The 25,289-nt window shown below is 46.0% G+C and overlaps 1 protein-coding gene across 1 annotated transcript in view; it reads left to right on the top strand.

The window, feature by feature from the left end:
* stau2 (staufen double-stranded RNA binding protein 2) overlaps window positions 1-25,289 on the top strand; it is a 71,025-nt gene that overhangs the window by 26,499 nt on the left and 19,237 nt on the right. Inside the window, exons 8-13 of the mRNA XM_084033136.1 lie at window positions 1,264-1,476; window positions 2,036-2,173; window positions 4,183-4,311; window positions 6,444-6,501; window positions 12,839-13,212; window positions 22,168-22,281. Coding sequence (XP_083889262.1) covers window positions 1,264-1,476; window positions 2,036-2,173; window positions 4,183-4,311; window positions 6,444-6,501; window positions 12,839-13,212; window positions 22,168-22,281 — 1,026 coding nt within the window. The remainder of the gene's footprint in view (window positions 1-1,263; window positions 1,477-2,035; window positions 2,174-4,182; window positions 4,312-6,443; window positions 6,502-12,838; window positions 13,213-22,167; window positions 22,282-25,289) is intronic.

Genomic DNA, 25,289 nt, shown 5'->3' with positions numbered 1-25,289 from the left:
GATCCCGGGGGGGAGGGGGGGGGGGGGGTTACATCCTTACTGTATGTATGGTTAAAGTCAGTGTGCTGACAGGCTGACAGGCTAACGGCTATATTGACAGCAAACACAGGCCAAGGTCAGACCTGTTAACGAGAACGTCCTGCAGGTAGGAAGACGTCAGGATGAGGAAACTACAACACAAGCATCAAATAACAAACATTACTTCATGTGCTTTGTTTTCTGCACTAATAGGGAGAATATTGTTTTTTCTATATGATGGGCATGTTTTTATTTAAGCCTATTTTATTGATGTCTGAACCTTTCTGATAATTAATTGGGCTTCATCTTCAGATTTCAGATTGTTAATTGAAAAGGTGCACGTTTGTGTGCATATGGTTTTATAGTGGGGGGGGGGGGGGGGGGTGCACACATTCCCCTTTGTTCTCCTGGAGGTCTGGTATTAGTCTGCGTTGATGTGTGAAGCATTCAAGGAATGCTCCGAGTTCCGCTTATCAGTTTAATCTCTTTTTATCGGTCGCCGGGTTCAAATTAGCCGTTTCTAGATTGCAACTGATTGCTACAATTTGTGCTGTCTGCACCACAAATTGAGCTCAAATAAAGGAGAGCAGGAAAGGAGGGAGGCGGGGGGTGAGAGAGGGGTTTTTGAGAAGAAGAAAAAAAGCATTTTACACACAGCAGCTCCAGCTAGAGGGAGAGGGAGAGCGAGGGCGAAAGTCAGCCAAAAAAGTCGTCCACATTCACCAAACGCGTCGGCCGGAAGCGTGTGAAACCTTACTCTTCCTCCAGATTCTTTACGAAATAAAGTTTAAACCCCACCTGCTCCACACACACACACACACACACACACACTCTCACACTCGGACTTCACAGGAAGTGGATGTGATTGCAGAAGCATGACCTAACGCCAGCCGGTGTTTGTTTTAGGTCTCCCAGGTGACCAGAGGCTGGAGGAAGGAAACTGAGCCCTCATCACTTGAGACTGTCATCTAGGAACATGTTCCTCTTCATATGTGTGTGTGTGTACGTCAGCGTGTGTGTGTGTGTGTTCTGCATGTGCACACATTGCAAATGGGTGGGTCGGGGTCCAGAACAGATGTTGGTCTGGGACCACCTGGTGTAGCGGCTTGCAGAGCGCGGCTGCATCACGCATGACGAAGACGCTCGCATTCCTTCTTGATCCTCAATCAGTTTTCCATCAAACATATAGTGACAAACCTGGTACCAGACCAACTTATCCCCAGACCTGTTCCCCCCCCTCTCCAGGTGTTGAAGGAGAGCGGACCCCCCCACATGAAAAGCTTCCTGACCCGCGTCAGCGTGGGGGAGTTCTCCGCCGAGGGCGAGGGCAACAGCAAGAAGCTGTCCAAGAAGAGAGCCGCCCTGTCCATCCTGCAGGACCTGAAGAAGCTGCCCTTCATCCCCATCGTGGAGAAACCCAAGACGCACTACAAGAAACGTACCAAGACCATCCTGAAGGTAGCTGGGCCACACCGGGGAGGGGCGGGGGGGGTTTGTTTGCACAGATGCTCCGATTTCAATCCAGAGAGTTCATTAACTAGAACATTTTGTGATTCTCTCAAGGCATCTTTGTGTTTGTTAGTTATTAGTGGCATAAATATTCATCACTATTTCAGTTACTGCGTTTCAAATGGGTGAAAGTTCACACGGGATTCCATTTGTGAAATATTATATTGTGAGATCTAATCCTGTTTGAGTCCACATGTTTCTCTTATCGTTTGCATCCGTCCAGATGAACGTGATGTCCTCTCTGTTCACTCATATGCAGCGCTGTCTACTGAACTATCAGTGGAGCTCTGGAGATGCAGACCATTGTGATAACATGTTTTCTTGGAAAAATCCCCCCAAAATGTGGGTTATTTCCCCATCCGGACCTGTTTTTGCAGATCCTCTGAGATGTGATTGACCAAATAAAAAAGACCGACTTGCAGGTTAAAAATGCAGGTCTGCCCACCGCAGATGACCCGTCCACCCCTGAATGAATCCATCATCCCGTGTCCCCGTCTTTTCTCTCCAGACGGGACCAGACTACGGCCAGGGCATGAACCCCATCAGTCGCCTGGCCCAGATCCAGCAGGCCAAGAAGGAGAAGGAGCCCGAGTACCTGCTGCTCTCTGAGAGGGGGATGCCTCGACGCCGCGAGTTCATCATGCAGGTAAACATCTTTACTTTCTCACATTTTCATGTGTGTGCTCCGACCAGAAACCAGTTCCCCTGCAGGAATTAAGACATGCACAAGACGAAGCTTCACAATGCTTTCATGCACGGTATTGAATGAAATAATAATGTGCTTCAGGTCACGTTTGAGCGAGTGTAGCACAACGGCAGGATCCATTCATATCTGTTCTTTCAGAAGATGAAAACCTGAGGATTTAAATGATGTGTTCATGAGCTGGTGGATGAAGGACATGCTTGAGTAGATGCTGATATGCTGTGTAAACTGGTGGTGGATGGAACCAAAGAGCAGATGGACTGACAGTATATTTAAGTCATATTCAAGAAACAAGTCAGAACCAGAATAAACCAATTGTCCGGCCGAGGGCAGCATTATATAACCTCTGCTCTCTCTTGGTTTCTTTGTGTGTGTTCTTCACCCCACTTCCTTTTAGAATGTCTTGTTAGTTTCCCATAAAACCACAGATCTTACTGCAGGTATCTCACCAAAACCAGTTCAAAAACCCAACGGCCTCGAGGTGAGGCAAAGATGCCGACTCATGTCCGGGTTATAGGATCATTCCTGTGCGGTTAGCCGGCGGTAGTCATTAACGGAATGAAATGTCCCGGTCTTGCTGCAGCTTCGACCTTTAACCCTTGAACTAAGTTTTTTTTTATAATCACTAATCCAGTAAATAGTTGCATGGAGGAGGATTCTCACCAGAAACCACAGTTACCTCAGAGTTGCTGGGAAAAAAGCCGAGTCATGATTGGATAAGTTAACACAGCAGCTGTTTCTGCAAGTTTCACCACCTGTGGGTTAATTAATGGTGCTTAAGATTGGCTTGTTCCTCTTGTTTAGCATTAAAATAGATCTGCATGGTTTGAATAGAAACATTTACTGTCTGTTACCTACATCACTTCTACACACTGGGCTTTAATAATGAAGAGAATATTGAGGAAAAAGATGCTGCGTCCTCCCCGGGGGTGGAAGTATTACTAGATGTAAGAGCTCACATTCATCAGGTTTTACATGCAAAACCTTTCAGGATCAGGAGATTAAAGAAGGGGAAGACAGATGTTTGCACAAGATTTAGATTTGGTTGGAAAAACGAGGAGTCGGGGGACGAACGACGTCTCTGCCGGCTGGTTTCTTGTCCTTCCAGGTTGTTGTTGTTGCTCCAATCTGTGTGTATTTACCAGTCAAGCAGTCTGTTCCACTATGAGAAAAACAACCCCCCCGTTTTAATTTATGCACAACATTTTTAACGGCGAGCTCTCTTTGTCTCCCTCTTCCTGTTTCGTCTCTCTCAGTCAAACTCTCCTCTCTTTGTCCGTAATCCTCTTCTTTTCATAGAATAACAGAGCTTTCTCTTCAGTAGTGCAGCCTCAAACCTCTTCTCCATGCCTCTTTGATACACACACACACATTAGGGGTAGTGAGTGTGTGTTGTGCAGTCCGCTCACTCCTCTTAAAAACATTGTTTCCTTCTGGTTCAACCACTGGTTGCAGAAAAAGGAAAGGCACTGTTTATTTGATTAATTGTGTATGTATTGAGGCCTCCCTCCTCCATGGTATGATGCGTTTGGGACGAGCACTCGGTGAGCGTGTCGGCCCACTTTGAGTAAGCACCCCGGCTGTTCACAGGCTTTGGCTCCCACAGTGTTATTTGTACAGTGTAATTGTCTGTTTGCATAACATACCGACGTCTGATATTCTCTGCTTACATTCTGTGAAGACAGATTTAATGTTTTGGGATCAGTGAAAAACAAACACTTCGTGGAGCCGTTTTCTCGGTGTGATGTAAATCTCTTTGGTTCAGGGAAGCCGGAAGGGTTGAACGGGAATGGAAGTGTGACAGGAAGTGGGAAATCGTGAGAAAAAGCACATTTGATTCTGTTTTTCCTTTAAAGATTTATCAACCCAGGGTTTGATCGACACCACCGTATCATTCCGAGTCTTTATTTCATGTGTATATATGTGTTCGTGTTCTGATCGTGTGTTTGCAGGTGAAGGTGAACAACGAGGTTGCCACGGGAACGGGACCCAACAAGAAGGTGGCCAAGCGGAACGCGGCCGAGGCGATGCTCCTGCAGCTGGGATACAAGGCCTCCGCCGTCCCCCCGAACCCCGCCGAGGTACCAACGCCACTTTATTCTCCTGCTCAGGGCCGCTCGTATAGTTGACGGTCCGTTTATATGCGTCTCCTGTAGGAGAGTCTTTGGCTTCACAGCCATCAACGATTAGCTCGTTGGCGATTCAATTCAGTAACTTTTAACCAAAATTCTATATCAATGAAATAAACATGCAATAACGCGATTGAGACTATGTGTAGTCTTCAACAGAATTACTAATTTAACATATTTATTCTATAAAAGTAGACCTTCATAATATTTTATGCTGAATACAAAAACATTTTTCAGTTTTTTTTTTACATTTTTCAATAGGCTACATGCTGGCAGGAGAGAAAGTGTCTTATTAAGCATAATTAAGAATCGCAATTCATAAGATTTAACGCATTTATATTGATTATTGGTGAAGCCAAAACGATTCATTCTATTTATTTATTTTAGCAGATCGGTTTAGTTGAATCGTAGGACTGACAATCGATGCATCGCATGCATCCTTACACTCCTTGTCTCCTCCTCCGGTCATTGATTAGAGTGCATATAACGATGGTAAAAGTCTGCTGCGTCATCCAGAGGGCTTTTGTTGGAGCTAAAATAAATATTTGAAATCTGTAATTACAGCCTCAGAGGCAACGCTTTTAAGTTACATGAAAGGAAACACTCAAATAAATCTATTTCACCAGAGAAATTCAACCTGATGAATGAATCCATTAATAATACGTTTTTTAACGTTTTGTTCTTAGAACGGGCCTTTTCCACACACACACACACAGTCTTGCCCTTGGCGTCCCAGCCTTCTAGCAGCAGGAATAATGACGCTCGTTGATGGATTACATAAAGAACTTCCCGTTTCGTGTCCATGCTATCTCGTCTTCACGTTGCTCCAGAAACCCCGATCCTCCGTCCACGCTCGGATTCATCAGGAGTCCCGGTGCGGCCGACCCGGTCCACCCGTTATGTAACCCCGCTCAGCTCCCCTCAACCCAATGTGTTTTCAAGCAAACCATTGATCACCATCAGCTTCATTCACCTCGTTGGTTTTTTTAAAGCTCAAGGGAGCAGATTAAGATGGAGATGATGTTACATAACCAGCTCTCTGTAAATATTCCTCATTCCCCCGACAGCTCATTAGTCAGATATGTGCAGCTGCATATATCTTATTCAGACATACCATGGAGCTAAAGAATGACGCTCGCTCTTATCAGGATGTCTGTGAAGTACCCGTTCTCCTCCTTCATCCTCACACTCAACATTCTGCTGTTTTCCAGTTGTCTTTCTTCTAATCGGCCTCTCTGAAAGCGTGGAACCCCTCTGCACGGCCAGCGTTTGTTGAGTCTCTGTTTGCGTCGCTGCGTGTGTTTTATGCGTTAAACTAGGATGATTTGCTGTCTAAGGTTTCAGATAAACCAGAGGCTCTGGAAACGAGCAGCCTCTGTGATAGCTCCTGGCACGTTGTTTGAGACCTTTCTGGTTGCACTCAAGGCAAAATATTTAGACAGAACGGAGCTGGTGGCTGAAACATGGCTGTGCCTGAAAACACCCTATAAGAGTTAGTTCCTTCTGATCGGGTCCTTAAACAACCCCGCATCTATGGATGATTAAAACGGGTTTGCCAAGCACCTGTTTCATAGAATAGGTCTGTCCTCCTTTGCCTCCCTGCTTTGTGTTATTTGGGGAGCTCTGTTGCACACATTCCCACCGTGGGATTGTGGGTAATGTGTGTAAGAGCTATTAAAAGGATTTATTTACAGCTATATCATCTCCTCAGCTGTCACACACATGATACTTTTCTTTTTCTTCTGTTTCACACGTGTGTGTGTGTGTGTGTGTGTGTGTGTGTGTGTGTGTGTGTGTGTGTGTGTGTGCGTGCACATACCACAGCAGAAGCTGCACACATAATAGAAAACCCCAAAACCCTCGTTACAAAACCCGACCCCCCCCCCCCCCTAATTAAGTAACTGGCCTAGACAGACACTGAGCTACTTAAGCATCCACTCGTCTCTTTGTGGCCCAAACAGTAGGAAGGAACTCCTCTGACATGCGTGAAGAAGCTGTCTGAAGAAGCTGTCTGTTCAAGAATCTACATCTCTCTTTACTCCCCCCTCCTCCCCCGCCTCCCCCTTCTCTCTGCATCACTACAGATGGACAACAAAGGCTGGAACGGACAAAAGGCATCATTTACCGAAGCAACGAGTAACAGTGAGTATCTGCACGTCTCCCCATGTCTCTATCCATTTACTCCTGCTCCTCCTCCCCCCCGCCCTCCATTGCTCCCTCCGTTCCTGCAGGTGGTTTTAGCCGGCGAGACGGCCCGGCGTTTAATCTCTGTGACTGGTCAATGGGCTTCTGACTGTCAGCTTAATCGGCCGTGCGTCCTCGTGGGGAGCCTGTGAATTCAGGCTCATTCACCGAGGCTTACAGGACCGGCACACTGGGGCCTCCAGGGAGTCCCGTCCAACCCCCCTCCCCCCCTCACTGCCTTCCTGTGCAAAAAAAATGGCCTTTCACTCAGGATTAACACACACACACACATAATCCTACACACAGACACACAAACGGTGAGGCCGGATATGTGATGAGATGATAGCAGCATATTTATGAAGCCAGATATATCTCATCCCGACGGTCGACACAATACCATGAAGACGTTTAATCGTCGTTACAGAGTGTTTTATCCAGGAAGCCGATGTACTTGACGCTGTGTAGAATGATCCTTTCTGATTGGCTGTTGATCCGGAGATGCAGGTTTGTAGTTCTTGGCATGTTAGCTCCCTTCAACATATTACATTATTTACAAGTGTGTGTTCCTGTGAGTTCGAGTCCAGCCGAGATGGAATGAGATTAAAATGTCAACAATTGGCTGGACTGTCTATCGACGTTTGTGCAGACATTCGTGGTCCCCATAGGATGAATCCTATTGATTCTGGATGGAGCTCTGTCATGAGATTGATATTTTTCTGGTTTTAATGAAACGTTTCAACAAGGATTCCCGTGACAGGATGGCCTGTGTAATCGTCCAATACTTTAGCTTCTAACCTATTAATTGCAAAAGTAAGAACACTGCTTTGTGCATATATTAGCATGCTAAAAGGCTACCTGTGAGCATTAGCACTTTGAGCATGTTAGCATGTAGCTCGTAGCACCACTGTGCCTCCAGAGAGCTGCTAGCATGGCTGTGAACTGTGTCACGGTGCATCGGAAAGACCCCGTTTATAGCTGACAAATACTGTTATATCATATTTATTTTACCACAATAAACTGACAATAAGCTGTTTATTTAGCTGCAGCCAAGACATGGGAGAGACGGCCTCCTCTCGTCACCAGAAACCTTCATTTTTCACTGTAGAAAAATACCAAATAGATTCATGAACGGCCTTCAGGGACGTTCCATTTATGGAGGGGGGGGTGCCGTTCTGCAGGAAACAGCTGTTATCTCTCAGCTGTATCTGCTAAGTTGGCTTGTCTCGTCTGAATATAAAAACAATGACAAACGCCTTCAAGACTTCACCTTCTATTTTCAGTTGTTTTCCCGGAGTCTGGCGGCGGCGTTGTTTTTCCGTTTCCACCACATGGAGTTGCAGGTGCAATAAGTTGCAAAGGGGGGGGAACCCACAGTCATGGTGTTGCTTGAGCCGGTCAACACGCATCTGAATGTTTGACTTGATTCCCTCGTCCCAGATTGATTACCGCCTGCAACGTGAATGAAAGTGAGAGTTTATGGAAGGAATGAGAAGTGTGCGAGACGTGGAAAACAAACAGATAGCCTTATTAGATTTGAATGTGCTGTCGTCACCTCGGTGATGATGGAGGCTTTTCTGGCAGCGCCGCGGCGCTCTGACACGGGGGTACGCACCGAGGGGAGCATGAAAATCATATTTCAGCTTCACTTAATGTTGAAAAGTACAAAGCAGATTCTGTTTGCTCGAATATTTTCATAGAAATATACACAATCCAGATGAGGAACCGAGCCCCCTGCCACAACTTTTATAGCACTCACATGTGTAATTGAGTCCAATTCTCTGAAAGATATATCATCTAAATGATGTTTATAGATACACGCTTGTTCCCCTGGATAAACTATTGTGGTGGTTGTGGTTTCTATGGTAGCGTTTGCCCACTACCTCCGGAGCAGAGCCCCGTGGGAAACAAAGTCCTTCCTTATTTGGTGATTATTCCCATTGTTGGCCCGGAGCGTGTCTGTGGTCGCCGTGCCGTTCCCACTCATAGTTTATCTCACACTCAGCGTGAGGCACAACTATCCGCTAATTAGCTCTTTAAAGTCGCCCCAAAACCGCAAGAACGCTCACGCCACGCTAACGACTGAATAATGTTTATTGCATAAACACCGTTTACAGCTCATTCAGATACAGCTGCTCTCCGGGGGGGGGGGGGGGGGGAGATGGGAGAGGTGTCTGTTTGTCTTTTTTTGATTGACTACGCAGTTTATTGAATAGAAGTGGGAATAAATCAATGACTTTGCAGAATTGCAGCAAATTATCTCTGGCATCTGAATGAGAAACTGCGATCGTTTGTTATTTGTGCGTTTTTTTTAAGGTGTGTTTTTTAAGAGAGTAGGAATAGTGGAGAAAATGTTTGTTAGCTCGCTTTACAAGTCTTTAAATTACAGGAGCTAAGTTGTTTTTCTCTATAAAAGTAGAATTTAACAGGGATTTTCAAATTAATCTTGTTGTTTTTTTGTTTTTTGCTGCCTTCACTCAGGGGCATGTCGGTACGCTGTGACATCATCATCGGTTGGTTGTGGTTAAGGATTCGGCACATTCACAGCCTTAAGCCATGCTGGTGATGCTGTTGGTTTAGATTGACAGGGAAGTTACGTTGTTCTCTAGTAACCCGTCGTTTGGTTTTATTCGTTGTTATTAACCAGCACTCGTAGGCCCTTTTTCTGTTGGAGTTGCCTCTATTGTTGTATTTTCTTCATGCTCCATCTTCCTTGCTTATTAAGTAACTTTAATTTACCAACAACAACTGGTTTATGTTACTCCTCTTCCGCTTTACAAGCTGGGACATAACAGGTATGAAGAAAAGTGTTTTAATAATGCAGGTCATTTTGAAATGACACAAGAACCCATAAATCACTGCAACAAACACACAGCTACAGGGTTTATGTTTTGGTGCAAAACAATCTGGAATTAAAATGTTTATTTGGGTTTCATGCAATGAAGCCCCTTAATAAGATCTGGTGCTACTCATTATGTTCAGAAGTCCCAGGATGAAGTTGAATAAAGTCCACCGGTGTGTCACATGATCGTCCACATGCTCTGGTAAAAACACCATGAAATCCATTATTAGAAGGTCTTCAAACCAAGACGGGTCCAAGCATCAGGGGAGAAGTCCGGGTCGTTCTACAGGAACACTGTGAACTTCACACTGGTGTCCAGAACAAAAGTTATCTTTGGTTCTCTCGTGTTCTTTCACGGTGTTCTGCTCGGTCATGAACCCGGATCCACCGAGCAGCGACCTCGGCGCCGACCAGACAACAACTGCAGTTGCTCAAATGGTCAACTTTTTGGGCAACTGCATGTCTTTGCCAATGTTTAAAGTCAGACTGTGTCGTCACTGCCAAGACGGTGATGTCACGGCGACTACGGCTCTATTTGATTTGGTGTATGGATTTCACACACATGTGGTTTATTTAACTAATCATGTGACTTCTGAAGGCAAGCAGCTCTTATTAAGGGGTTTATGTATACACACACCACTTTTTTTCATTTCACTTCAACAATTTGACTATTTTGTGAAGATTTATGACGTAAAATCAGGAAGAAAACAAAATGAATTCCAGGTTGTAATGCAACAAAATCAGAAAAATGCTAGAGGGCTATACTTTTGCAAGTTCATAATAAAAAATATATATATAATAATAATAATAATCCATGCAGTTGTGCATGGGTTTATAATTTAAACCATATTTGAGAAAGGCAGAAGCATAGAATGAACATAACAAATGGGTGATATGATGAAAGTATTTAAAAGTATTATTGTGATAAATATTTACATTAGGAAACGAGTAAATATCATACAGTGAACATAAACATCCTCACTCTGATTGGTCAGCGATGCTGAACACAGAGAACATCGCTGCATTATGCAAATCAAAGTGGAAAGAAAGTAGAAAAATCTGACCTTCCACATTAAACCGGCGCACACACCCACAAGCACTCAGTGGGTGTGTGTGTGTGTGTGTGTGTGTGTGTGTGTGTGTGTGTGTGTGTGTGTGTGTGTGTGTGTGTGTGTGTGTGTGTGTGTGTGTGTGTGTGTGTGTGTGTGTGTGTGTGTGTGTGTGTGTGTGTGTGTGTGTGTGTGTGTGGGATGCAGTGCTACGACAAACAGGGTGGCTCAAGAGACAGGAAGTGAGTGTAAAAAAAAGCAAGAAGAAGAAGAAAAAAGCAGTAAGAGGAGAGTGATTTTTCTCCCTTCTATTCCCATGGGGCATTGCAGCAGGGCTTTTCACTCGAGTTGCCACATTTCATTTCCTGCTGTGCATATGTGTGTGTCCGTCCGTGTGTGTGTGTGTGTGAACTATGCGAAGGTCTTGCTCCACCGTGGTGATTTATAGCGGTGGGCTCTGGCCCTATCTGTTTTCCATCAGTCTCATGCTTGGCTCTGGCTTCCCTCCAGCGCTCCCCTGGCCCACCGGACGCCGAGTCTGGGTGGGACCCCTCCAGAAACTGCCTGGAACCAGCACCACAAACTCCCCTACTCCTTTTCATTCCCCAAAAACCTCTCAGCCTCTCCTCTCCCCCCTTTTTCCTCTCTCCCACTTTCATGTACACAATTTCACAATCAAACCCGAACGTGCCTCCTTCTCCTCTCTCCTCCTTTGCTCTCACGCTCTCTCGCTCGCCATCTGACACCAGCTTCCAAAGCACTCAATCACATGCAAACATGCAAACATCCTCAGGCACGCCCACACACACTTAGGCAGACAATCACACACACACTCACATGGATTACATTCCCCCCCCCTCCCCTCCCTCTCCAACACAATATTCCTCGTCCACAGCTGATGTCATGTTGGCTGACACCTTTCTCTTTTTTTGTGATGCATTCAGAATGTGCAGGCCTGCAAGTTTTAGTTGCGTAAATTCTAATTAAAGTTGTCATCATGATTGGGAGGAGGAGGGGGGGTGGAAATCCTAACAGTTGTGTCATCGCTGGCATCGGGCGGTTTGTTGTAGTATGAGTAATAAGTCCTGGATTTCATTGCTGTTTCCTTCAGCTTTTTCTGCTCCTCCGGGGGGGAAAGGGGGGGACGCTAACTTCAGTGGAAATACGGGCTTGCAGGGTCTCGGAACCCTTTAGACAAGACTAAACTATAAGTGTCCAAAAGAAAAAGCCCTCTTTTCTTCTGTATGTGTGCGTGTATGTGTGATGGTAATGTTAACTCAAACAGGAAGTGGCCTGTCAGTCATGCGCTCGCTCCAGTGCTTTCTCCCAGCTGTTGGCCTGCACACACACACACACACACACACACACACACACACACACACACACACACACACACACACACACACACACACAGCTGGTCTTCCTGTCTCTAGTGACCTTGGCTGGGCTTCGGAGGCTCTGCATGGTTTTCACATCTCCACCTCCTCTTCCATCTCATCCTTCTCTTTTTATCCTTTTCTTTTTTTCCACATCTCGTATTCCTTCCACACGCGTTCATCCCAAGCGTTGGTGTTTCCTCGTTCCACCTGTCACGGCCATTTCAGGACAGTGATGTCAGAGCGCAAACAGGGGAAGCCAACATAAACGAGTGAGAGGGATCCAAGCGGTCTGGATCGGAACGCCGTCTTGGATCGCCGTTCCGCGGTTCTGGCCGGGCCGCGTCCTGTTGAAGAAGAAAAAGAAAAGAAAGCTGAGTCCGAGTTCCTTTGGCCTCTCGGACCCAAAACAAAAATCACTCCGGACGTTTTCCTTCGAGCCACCGAAGTATTCTCCCCCAAGAACCTTGATCCGAGACCGAAACCAGCTTCCGAGTTCTGCCGGGTCCAAGTTTCTGAAGAGGCGTTAAGTGAGGCATAAGTGAAGAAAGATGGCGGTTAGCTGACAGCGCTGTTTCCCATCAATGAAGTCATAGCCCGCTGTGTTGATATTGGGAGATGATCCGCTTGTGTCTGTGTGTTTGAGGGTGATAAAGAAGTGTGTGTGTGTGTGTGTTTCCCAGCAGACCCTTTGATAGTGCTGGGAATTGCCAAACCACATGAAACTGTCATCTACGTTCGGTGATGGAATGCCAGTTTGAGAGCCAGCACACCCTCTCTCTCACACACACACACACACACACACACACACACACACATTCTGGCATTGTCTGGTAGTGAGTGACTGTTAATGAGAGCCATACTAACCATTTTTCTCTCTTCTCCGTCCCCTAACCTCCCACCTTTCTGTCCCTTCCTGCTCCTCCACCGTAAACCTCGATGACCTCATCGATACTCCTTCGGCTCTTCTCATCCTTTTTTATTGTGTCCCCATCATCTCCATTAATCCCCCTCTCCCTTGGTCCCTCCAGCCCAGAAGGGTCTGCTCCACCTCAGCCCCGACGTCTACCAGGAGATGGAGGCCAGCAGGAAGCAAGGCAGCAGCGCTCCGGGCCCCGGCGGCAACAACAACAACAACAACGGCGGCTCCGTCAACTACATGACATCCAAAGACATGGGGCCCTGCTCGGCGCCGCTGCCCCCGGGACACCCCCCGTACTACGGCGGCTCCGGCCCCTCGCCCAGCCCCACCGCCACCATGGCCAGGGAGCTGCTGCTCAACGGCCAGGCGCCCACGGCCGACGCCTCCCTGCCCATGAAGGGGAAGAACTCGGCCCTGCCTTGCGGCGTCTCGGTGCAGCCTGCACAGCAGCTGGACTACCTGGCTCGCATCCAGGGCTTCCAGGTGAGAACACTGACGTTCTAGCATCATAAGCTGCAGAATCCTGATGCATCTCATTCTAATATAGTTAGATGATGATTTCAACAGTTGATTAAATATGTGGTCTGCACAGTTCCCTAAAGCTTAATAAGCCTAATATTATATTTCACAAAAACAAGTGATTTCCTCCACCATTCGGGAGGGGATTTTTATTTCAATCCATCATAGCGTTCTGTGGGAACTCCTTCTTAGTTTTCCTGCACAGTTTTGGCTTTACGCTGTGCTCATATCCTTCCTGACCGTCTGACCGCTCGTGTTTCATGATCCTGGTACTCGTCAGTCACTTTGGTGGGTGGAATATTATCACAACTGGTGGCCACGGTCAGGAAAAGTGAAATCTTTTACTTGCATGAAGGTTTTTCTTTTTGCACGTTGCTCTACGCTGGTGCTTTGTTCAACAAAATGCTGGTGCTACAGTCGTACAGGTACAGCACAGACGATGGCATGACCATGCATCTATGACCTCACACACACACACACACACATTCCTACCTTGAGTCTTCTCCCTGCAGGCCGTTACTGTCAATAAGAATGTGGCCTTGGTCAACCTGTGTGCTTAAAAGCTCATAAGACAGAGTTCCTGCACTAAAACCCAGGTGATTTGCGGTGGAGGAGACTCTTTTTTTTCCATGCAGAATGAGAGCGGCGCTCCTCGATAACACACTATCCGTTTTCTGTCTCTCACTGTGGTCGTTATTTGGCGGGCTGCGGATTCAGAGCTGAAACCAAAGCTCACAGGTGCTTCTGTCATTACCAGACTGGACAGAAACACACACTTGCTGTCGGCTGAGTGTGTGTGTGTGTGTGTGTGAGAAAGAGAGACAGCCCGGTGTCTGTTTTAATCAGTGCCGGCCGATCTGCGGTGCATACCATGCCACTGATACCAGCGCCTGTTCATTTAAGCTGCAGATGCTTTTTATCAGTTTGAGCGAAAACATTTTATCTTAACCTGCTGAGGGTTCCTTTGAAAGGCCTTTGTTATTGCTCTGAGCCTTCCTGTGTGTGTGTAACCCGAGAGAGAGCTATGCTGCACGCACACACACACACACACACACACACACACACACACACACACACACACACACACACACAGCAGGTTCTGTTTAGTGGTAAAAGACTTGAGCTTCGACTGTGTGTGTGTGAAGATCTGACTATATTTGCACAAATATGAGAATATTTGTTGTCCGTGCATCTTCACCTGCATCGATGTGAGTTCATTAATAAGTTCACAAGCATACTTGTGTGTGTGTGTGTGTGTGTGTGTGTGTGTGTGTGTGTGTGTGTCTGTGTGTGTGTGTGTGTGTGTGTGTGTGTGTGTGTGTGTGTGTGTGTGTGTGTGTGTGTGTGTGTGTGTCTGTGTGTGTGTGTGTGTGTGTGTGTGTGTGAGGCTGTAATTGAGACATGTAGACAATATGTGTCCTATTGAGGGGATGTTTCATATCATGTGGTTTGTAATGAGAACCTCCGTTTGCCTACAAAGCCATGTCAGGCAGACTTTTTGAGGCTTACGTATTCTTATATGTTTTTGTGGGTTAAACCGCAACAGATTTCTTTTTTATTTTATGTTTTTGCCAAAAATGCACTTGCCTGCTTTTTCTCTTTTAATATGCAGCTTTGCGTGGAGCCGGCTCGGGAACACTCGGCACTCAAATCCAGGATTTCTCTTTGTTTGTAATGTGATAATAATCTCCTCGTCTGATTAGTAACTTTTGTTTTAATGTAATTATGTCATCCAAGTGAGTGGATTACAGCGAGCGAGCCGACGCTGGATTAAAGCAGCTAAGAGGAGGCAGTGAGAAGGTTGTCATCGTGTTTCATCCGTGCAGCTCCAGCAGACAAAGACGGGCCTACCTGCTAAGCCCCGCTTTCTGATTTGATTGGAACATAGCCTCTGGTGGAAGCTCTGACTGGATAAGCAACAGTGTCTTGTACTCAGGCCAGTTTGGAGCGAGGATGCTGGCGCTCACTCCTCCGTGTGTGTGTGTGTGTGTGTGTGTGTGTGTGTGTGTATTTCCTATTAATTTGGCTGGCGTGTTGTTGGCACGGCGGGTATGTGCTGGAAGTAGGGCAGAAACAAAGAAGCAGGGAGGTAATAGACAACACATGGATGGAGTACGGAGTAAGAGCCACGTAACAGATTCTCCCCTCTTTTACTTTGCCTTGCGTTTCTCTCTTGCTTTCTTTGGTGATGATTGTTGTGTGTCGGCTTTTTCTTATTCCTTCCCCTCCTTTTGCTTTGCTTACACACATTTAATCTCTATGACGCCTCATTTCAACAACACGTTTTCAGCTCGACTTGAATCCCAGGTGCTTTTTGTTTTTCTAGCATCGGCGTAGGTGGGATTCCCAGCTGATCGTCATAGCGACGGCGGGTGAAAACCACCGCCGTGAGACCGACCCGAGTCGAGGCTGGGAGCGCCGTGCTCGGAAAACGCAGCGTAATTCCCTCTCGCTGTTTTTTTTTTGAAGAAGAAGTCCAAAGGGTTTGACAGTCGACGTTGCCATCAGCAGCATTTACTCAAGAGTCAGCTCAAACTGCCACCGCTTATATTTAACTGTTGCCTCCCTTTTAAAAGCAGCTCAGATAGAAGGTATAGTCTCTTTGCCTTTTCACGTGCTGTTTATCTCCAGTAACTGGGTTCCTGGGAGACGTTCCTCTGTTCGCCCACGTCTGAGTTTGTTATTTATTGGTTGAGCAAGTAAATGAAGAAGAGGGGGGTGGAAGGGGGCACAAACAGGAAAGGAAGTGTGTGTTTGTATTTGTGGACCAATGAGAGCGCTTCCCTCAGACATGGCATGTGTGCAACCTGCTGTGGGTTTATATGGTTTTGTCTTTTTGGGTTCGGAACGTATTTTATTTATTTAATAAAGAGAGATTTATGTTTTGGGTGAGTGGAGCTAATTAGTTTGAGTTGTAAATCTCTCGTCGGAACACGAAACGTACATCACCAGCTTTTAAACCCCAGACTGTAATTTAAACGTGTTTTTTCTACAAGTGACAGTAATGGGATATTACTTAGCATTCAGCTAAAGTAACATTAGCCGTGTTGGCAGCGAGTAGACGAGGCGTGGAAGTGGTTGCATTAGATTTTCTCCTACATCATTTTTGGAAAAACGGCTCGTAAATTTTAGTTTTTAAGTTTTTCTTAATGATAATAAGTAATATGCCTATTTAAAGTTGGAGTCTAAATCTAATCCAATATACTTTTTTTTTCTTTTTTCAAAGATTCATATTTTTCTGTTTCTTGTTTGTTTTTTTAAATCAATGAAAACTATTTGGTTAATTTGATCTCAGTTTTGCAGCATCATCATCAATATTGGCGAGCGTTAACGATCATAAACCGCTGGTCATACCAGGCCAGAATTAACAAACTGTGTGTTTTATTGCCAAAGAATTAAACTTTTCCTTTGTGGAAGTGGAAGAATATGTTATTTCATCATTCATAAGATTCATAGTCCTGCTTTAAATCACGCTCACCACCAGTTTGAGTTGCATGCGTCACCGTTTGATTAGACTTCATACAGATCAGACATCAGATGCACCTTGTTAAAACAAAAAGGTGCATAAAAACAATGTGACACAGAACAGTGCATAATGCAGTGCATCATATTCCTAAGACGCTGGCGTGTGCAGTGAATGTAGCGCCTTGTTCTGCATGAAGTGAGGTTGTATTCCTGGAAAATATGACAGAACCACTTTTGTGTAGCTGATATGTTAAACGGCCTGTCGGGTTTTTGATGACCTGAATAAAACCTGATCGTTTAGCGGAGTTAGATTTCTCCAATCCTCACACATTGGTACGGGTCAGATGTTAACGCTTAGCGACACAGGATATTGCAGCGTTTAAGAAATTGTTAATATCCTCTTGCATATGGAAGATCAACATACATGCATTAGAACATTCCAGGTTTGTATCTACTGTCGCTATCGGCTCCGTCCACCTGCTGAACCCCCAACGCAATAACACCAGGAGATAGCCATCAGCTGGGTTACGCTATCTCTCAGGCCGGCTTTACTCTGGGAGGTTTCCTTTTTTTTTGCTGTGCTGGAATCAGAACTTGTATGTTGGAAATCCCATGTTAATGAAAACACAATCCTTGGCGGGAGGCTGGTGTTGATGTCCATTCAGTGCCGTTCCCAGGATTTCTCACACTTTGCCGTTGTTTGCTCTTCTCTGCCTCCGCTTCCTTCTTTGGGCCGTGTCGGGGAAAAACCACTTCAAACGCCGCCGACTACACCTCGTACCCCCCCTCCGCCCCTCCTGATCTCCATCGCTGACTCTCATCTCTGTATCAACATCAAACGTTCAAAGCCTCCTAACAGTTTGTTTCCAGGCCTCCTTGTCATCGTCTCATTCCTCCCGCTCTGTTTACTCTGGGATTTGCGTTTAGAAAATACATTTGGGGATGGCTAATCCCACCACGTTTGATTCCTTGCGGCCGGCGGTGATGGCTTCCAGCTGCGCTCCGCGGCATATTTGTGTGAAGAGCAGATCTTGGAAAACAAGTTTTGTCTGTGGTATAAATCAGACCGTTAATGCTGCGCTAGGCTTTTGGCACGCAAAAAAAAAAAAGAAAAGGCTCTCCGCTTACACGGTGGCCCTCCGTGTGCGTGTCGGCAAAAAAAAACCTGAGCGATGATGTTTTTACACCACAATCAAGCCCATTTGCAAACCTTTAAATCAAACCCCCCTCACCCACACAGCAGATTGTACGTGGTGAATATGCAGCATAATCTTTTGTTCTCTGTATTCTGATAGTTTTGATCATATTTCATGTAATAAGTGTGTGTGTGTCAGCAGGGAGATGGAGGGTGTGTTAACCTGGAGTCCAAACACTTCATTATGCACACAATAGTCGCCGTGGAAACCGCCAGCCTCCACTTCTACCGCACCGTATTTGAGTGGCATCGATCTTCCTCACCTCAAAGCAAATTAATGCATTTCCTTAAATGAATGCAGTCTGAAGAGCAAGTGGGTGAAGAGGCGTTCCTTGAAGTGGGTGAAGTGGTTTATTTTGAACCCGCGTTTCTCTAGAAAGTCAGTTCCATGAAGTTCTCCATAATGAAACTTTTTTTAGACTGTATGTCGTCGCCTGGAGGCTCCTCTCTGGGATTTCAGGGGCTCTCGAAGTTTTCCCCCCAAGAGTGGCGGCTTTGTTTGGGCCTTAACCTGCCGCCATTAAACGTATATTAACAGTGTTCTCTAAACACTCTTGACCCCTGCTGCCCCCCCTCCCCAGCTGAAGTGGCTGGACTCGGACCTCTAATTGCTTCTCGCCAACAAAGCCCGCGTTCCTCAGCCGAGAGGGCTTGTGGAAGTTGTTTGCGTGCTCGTTGATTGTCCACAGACGGCGCTCCTCGGTCCCCGCCATGCTCGTGTTCTGCGGTTTGAACTGGAGTGCTATGATAACATGCATAATAAGTGTTTGTTTTTGCAGTTACCTTGACAGTATTGTGTAACGCCGTCCTAATGATATGACCCCCCCAGCCCCCTGCTTTCATGTCCATTTGGATTACAGTTTGTGGGCGTGCACATGCATATTAGTGCACTTAAAATGGATTTAGGCATGGCTGCATCCGCACTATGTCTTGTGATTTGCTTTTTAGTTTGTGCATGTTGGTGTTTGTGTGTTTGGGAGGGGGGGGGATTTGAAGAGAAGCCGTCCAGCGTTTTAGAAGCCAGATGTCAGAGGTCGTTCCACGTTAGTGCCGCCGATCAATCGCAGGCCCTTGCGTAACTTTCCTGCTTCTTTTGTCTGTAAAGGAAGTGGATTAGAGGCCGTTCCTCTGAGTCGGGAGCTGGGATGATTAGTTCGGCCTGTTTCCAGAATGCATGCACTCACAGATGCATGCTAACATGCACTTCCACGCAGACGGCCCGGGAGAAGGGATGCTCGTTATTTTCTGTTTGTGGGCCAAATCGTTGCGGACGAGACAACGCCGTTAACGTTCTTCACATCGGGATACTTAGTCTGCGGGTCAGAGTCGCTGGGAAATCCCCCAGAAGTAGGGAACTTTGACTATTTCATCAGCAAGCCGCCGACACAGTGAGACCTCCAGCTGGGGTTTGGTGTTCGGCCAAGTCGGCGTTTTAAACCAGAATTTGCTGGTCTTGTTTATTTACTTAGTGGATATCACACAGTGTGTCGACGGGCGTCAGAGGCTTTAGGGAAACAGGACTGAAAGTCTCCATGCTCGGGGGGCTCTGGACTAAATCCATACAAGCTGTCATGTTTGTCCTAAAGATGGCACTAGAGGAGATGTGAAGGTGTCACCAAATTCATTAGGATACACGATTTCACGGCAGTCCGGACAGTAAGTGAGATATTTCCACTTGGAGGACGGAGCGCTTGTCATCTCCACGTCTAGAAGGTGGAGGAAGCCTCCAGAGGAAGTTGATGAATGGGTCCTGTCTCCACGGAGAGCTTCGGAGAGGAATGAAGAGAATGTGTAACAGTTAGGAGACGTTTAAAATCCGGCCATGATGATGATGATGATGAACCAGCTGCAGGAATCCTATAGGTCAGATGCTTTGTTTACTTTAGACAAAGCCCCGCCCCCCTCCTTGATTTCTCACACCGAACGCTGCCAATCCAAACAAACATCAAACACTGGACTCGTAAAGCTTTCAAAGACACATATTTCTCCCGACTAAATTACTCAGATCATGTCTTTAATCAAAGGAGAACTTTCATTGTTATTTACTGTGGCCGCCTGATCTTTGACCCCTCACATCAAAGATACTTTTATATATATATATATATATATATATATATATATATATATATATATATATATATATATATCCTGAACATACGTGCACGTACACTCACAATGGGAGGAGTTAGAAATGTGATGCATCCATGCACGATGAACAGCGTTTCCAGCACAAGAAGATAAGTTTCATCGCACGTTTCTTCACTTTCAGACTCCTGAGATGGGATTGTCGTTACCAAACAATTATATTCTTCTCCTTAAAAAGGATTCCCCTCCTCTCTCCTCTCTCCTTCAAGTCTGGAGAATTTATTGGAGATTAACTTGTCAGAGGAGGCTTTTTCCACGGCTTACTTTACTACATTCATCATTCATACACATAACAGATAGCATTCCACAATTTATCACTGTGAGCCATCTCCTACCAGCAGGTGTGTGTGTGTGTGTGTGTGTGTGTGTGTGTGTGTGTGTGTGTGTGTGTGTGTGTGTGTGTGTGTGTGTGTGTGTGTGTGTGTGTGTGTGTGTGTGTGTGTGTGTGTGTGTGTGTGTGTGTGTGTGTCACATCACACACTTTGTGCACATCTCTGCGTGCATGTGTTCATATCTCGGTGTGTTATGCGTGTTACGATGGGTCTGTGTCTTAATAGGCTGACATCCGTGTGTCTGGACGGGTGGAGCACACACACACACACACACACACACACACACGTGTTAACACACATAAGTCATTCAGAGAGACGCACATAGCTTGCTCTGGAAGCTTTCAGTCACAGACCATATACAGCTGCTCGTATGCCTGCATGCACACACACACACACACACACACACACACGCACACGTTTGGGGTGTGTGTGTAGCCGATGGATTGCATTCTGGGTAAAATCTGCTCCAGTGAAGGAAGTAAATACACACAAAAGGAAAACACACACAACACACCCTTCAACACTTTAATGTTTCCAGAATATTAGCTGTTATAGAGAAGATTTATTGATTTACCAAAGAATGTAAAGGTGATTTATGCATCGTGACTCCGGTATCTTCTTGGCTCTGAAAGCCTTTTTTTATGATGCCTGCCTTATTTGAGCAGTCCATTTGTATAGAAGTAGCTTAAAGCACAGGTGCTGGAAATCCTTGAAAACACTTGAATTTTAATGTGGTGTTTTCAAGGTTTGAAAGTGCTTGGATGTAGAATAAAGGTCTTGAAATGTGTGTTGTATGTGATGACATCTATGATGGAACAGAGAAAAGAAGATCTCCATATTTGAGGGACTGAAAACAGCATTTTGTGACATTTCTTTATGAAAAATGCCTTTTGATGATGAACAGATGATGAAAATAGTTGGTGATTATATTTCTGTGGATCTGTTAGTGGAATTAGTTTTCCTTTCATTTGTGGTCCTTCTGTAAAACGCTGTCTCCAAACATCATGTTGGTTGTTTAGAGGACAATAACATCTCATTTAATGTGATGAACAAGTGACATAATAAGTAGACTGAATACTGACCATTGGATTGGTACAAATATGGAGTTTACCACAGCTGGAAGGAGCTGGAAAAGCATGGAAATGCACCTGGAAATGTTTGGAAAGTGCTTGTTTGACATTGGAGAAAGCTTTGCTACCTACTGACTCGGTGATGTTCCCTCTGTTCTCATGGTTATTTATGCCGTTTTTTATGATGAAGACGCCCGCAGCTGTCCCGGCATAAGTAGGCCAGGCCAACACATGCACACGTACATACACATGCACAGTGCAGGCGTGTGCACGGAGCCAGTGAGAAGTAGGGCAGACAGGCCGGCGATATTACCCGAAGCCCTTGGATGTCGGAGGCAGACCGTCCCAGAGGAGCATCATGTCATAACAGCCCTGATTGCACAGCATTTAGGAATGCCTGCAGAGTTAACCTCTGCATGATGAGGGGTCGCCAGTGATGTCATCACTACCCCCTTAAATGCCCCCTCCCCTCCCCTTCCCCACTCAATCGCACATACAGACCCTTACATCCATTCCCATCTCTGGATGGTGTGGAGTAATTGTCCACAAATGCTTTGTGGGGGCAATTAGACATGCAAGATTTACTCTCCAGCCAACCACTTCCAAAAAAACACGAGACGCTCCGCTTCCCTCGTCCTTCGTTGCTGTGATTGATCTTTTCCTGTGTTGACTTTAGAGAGCTCACTCCGCCTCTATCTCCCCCCTCTTCTAGGTGCAGTACAGTGATGCACAGAGTGGTAAGGATTTCGTGACCTATCTGACCCTCTCCCCTGTGCAAATGACTTTCCACGGCACTGGGAGCACCCTCCAAGCAAGCCATGACCAGGTACGCGTGTGTGTGTGTGTGTGTGTGTGTGTGTGTGTGTGTGTGTGTGTGTGTGTGTGTGTGTGTGTGTGTGTGTGTGTGTGTGTGTGTGTGTGTGTGTGTGTGTGTCCTCCTATGCATATGAAGGGAGGCTGAGTGTCACACCTGTTGAATGCACGTTTGCAGAAAATGGTAGAAAGATATAGATCCAGTGTTTCCCATGAATCACCTCCACTGTGGTCGCCCGTCGAGGTCTATTTTCTTCCACTGTAGTTTCCCAGAGAGCCCAAAATATTTCTACACGTGTCAACTCCAGCCGTGTTTCCTCCGCCCGCGGACGGAGCACCTGCTCCCCGTCCTCATCTGTAGCGACGTCGGCATCCCATCCACCCGTATTAGAACGAGGACTCCGCCTCGTTTACCACGCTTTAGGTTAAATGTACAGAATGTCCCTCTGAGATGTGGTGGAGTACAAGTATCAAGGTGCATAAAATGGAAATACTCATCTTAAGTACAAAAACCTCACAAATGTACTCAAGTACAGTACTTTAGGAGCCCAAGACACGAGAGCATAGAGTGGTTCAGTGCTCTTGAAGTGCATCAGATTGATGCATTCATTTTAATAGCAGATATGAAGGTGTCAGCAGCAGTTTGATTGGCTGTTGACCAGATATGAAGGTGTCAGCAGCAGTTTGATTGGCTGTTGACCAGATATGAAGGAGTCAGCAGCAGTTTGATTGGCTGTTGCATGAAGCTGCTTACAGACACTTCATACACCGATGCATACGATAGAACACAAAAGGTTTTACATGCAACTCCAGTCTTGATGCTCTGAGAAATGAACAAACTCCATAAATAATAAGAAGGATAAAGGTCTGTTTGCTTTTCTTACAAATACAAATACAACAAACATTCTGTGATGAAGAAACATCCAAATAGAAATATTCTGCAGCTTATTAACAAACTTTATTAGTGTGGATTACACAAGTTATTGTAATGGACTGAACTATAAACTATAAATGAAAACACATCAAACTGAACATCTATTGTAAATGCTGTTAATGAAGCCGCCCCTTGTTGCCGGCGTACAGTAAACAGCCTCTTCCCTGTAGGTTGTGCTGATCCCGGGTCAGTGAAGTGTAGCATGTAGTGTATATAGGCCATGTTGTTGGGGACTTTCCTCATCCTTAATTAACAGAGAAGCTTCAGCTCTTTATTATGAATCACCGGGGCGTCAGAACCACCTGTGATAATTACCACTGATTGCATTTCTTCCTCCAAGCTTTGGCCTCGTTCTCCTTCCATCAAAGTAATCCCTGGAAGAAAAAAAAGGCGTTCGGCGTTCCCCTCCCTCCCTCCGTCATTCTCTCCCACGTACTCCCATATTCAGAAGCAGGCTTTGTCTTGTGTTGCCCAAGCAGAAAAGCAGTTGCTTACATTCTATCACCTAAAACATAGGACGGCCTTTTATTCAGCGCTCTTCAAAGCTGTTAATAAAGGGGCAGCCCGGTCCCTGAATGGGCCAGCTGACAGGGGGCTAGCGCCGCCGCCGCCACTAGCTGGGAGCCAATATAGGCCAGGCAGGTCTCCTCCTCGGCCCTGTTGTTGCCAGGAGCACTGGGGCATGACCGACTGTTAGAGAAGCCTTTCTTTCTCCCCTCAGTACAGTGAGGAGGATGGCCACAAAGGGAGCACCTAACAATAAGGGGGTCACCCTGGGCACACCCCCAAACCCCAACACTTGTTCAACAAAATAGGGCCTGAAGGCGTTCACATCTTGGTCGACTTTGGTCGGGGGGGGGGGGGGGGGGTGACCCACTAACGAGGCCTGTGGAAGTTACCTGGAAAGGTCGGGAATCGATCGGATCCATCCGTCACGTGACTAGTCATACATGCAAACGCACTTTTATCTGTGCAGTTAGAAATCTGATGGGAAGAGGTGATGAAGCCTGCTTCTCCATGCACACACATGCACAGTGATGCATGGTGGGAGTTATCGTACGTCTCTGTGGGAATCCACGGCGGTTTATCTCCGTTAGACCAGAACACTTGATAAAGATCAGCAGCACAGAAAGGAAATCCCGCTGCCCGTCATGTGGAGGAAGACTTCTGTGTCTCTGAGTCATCCAATCATGTGAATGGAATGTTGGGATCTTGTTTTAGATTTGGTAAATGTTTATCAAGAAGTTATAATAGGAGTGTAATAAAAGCTTAATTAGCTGCTGTGTTGGATGGGTAGAAACCCAAAGAAGTCTTAGGATGTAATGTGATCAGTTAATCATGCTGCTGTCGAGGAGAAGCCCTCCTGACAATGCTAAGCATGTTTACTATAAATAGTGATCCGAGTCAGGCTGCAGGTGGTTCTGGTTGAAGCTGAAGGACCACGGGTCGCTCCCTCCCTCCGAGCTCGCCTCGCTCGGCCGCAGCATGGCTCGCACTCGCTGTTTGGTAATCCATGATCAGATTTATGGGGGGGGACGTCATGTGACCTCAACATCCCTCTCCTTGTCACTCCTTACTAGTTTCATAAATGGACTAACTTGGGTTACACCATTAAAATGTAAATTAATGATTCTGTGTCGCTAGAAAATATAATGTAGCGCTGTTCAATTCATAGCAATCAACCAAACTCACTGTAGCGGCAAAAAGTGCAGCAGAAATGACACAATCGTCGTCCGTGAGTGAGCGTGCATCCGTCTGTCTGTCCACGGCCGCGCTGGCATCCCGCTGCAGTGGACTGCAGCATGTTTGGAGGTCGGCTGCATGGCTGCATGCCCGTTATGAAAACACCTTTGGTTGGCCCTCGAGGGGTCACACAGCAGAACACTTATGGTGTTGGATGCTGAGTACATCACCACTGATGAAAATGACGGAAATGTCTGATATGATGACACATTGGAGCTTATTGTTAATTGTGACGACAACTTCCAGCCAATTAGTGTGGAGAGGGAGGGTCACACAAAACAACAGGGATCTTTCTAGTTTATATATGCAAACATGGAGAAAGTGATGTTTTGGTTACCAAGTTA

The sequence above is a fragment of the Eutrigla gurnardus genome (genome assembly GCF_963514095.1).
Source record: "Eutrigla gurnardus genome assembly, chromosome: 18".
Taxonomy (NCBI): Eukaryota; Metazoa; Chordata; class Actinopteri; order Perciformes; family Triglidae; genus Eutrigla; species Eutrigla gurnardus.
The sequence above is the reverse complement of the archived record's forward strand: the minus strand, read 5'-3'. Positions and strand labels throughout refer to the sequence as shown.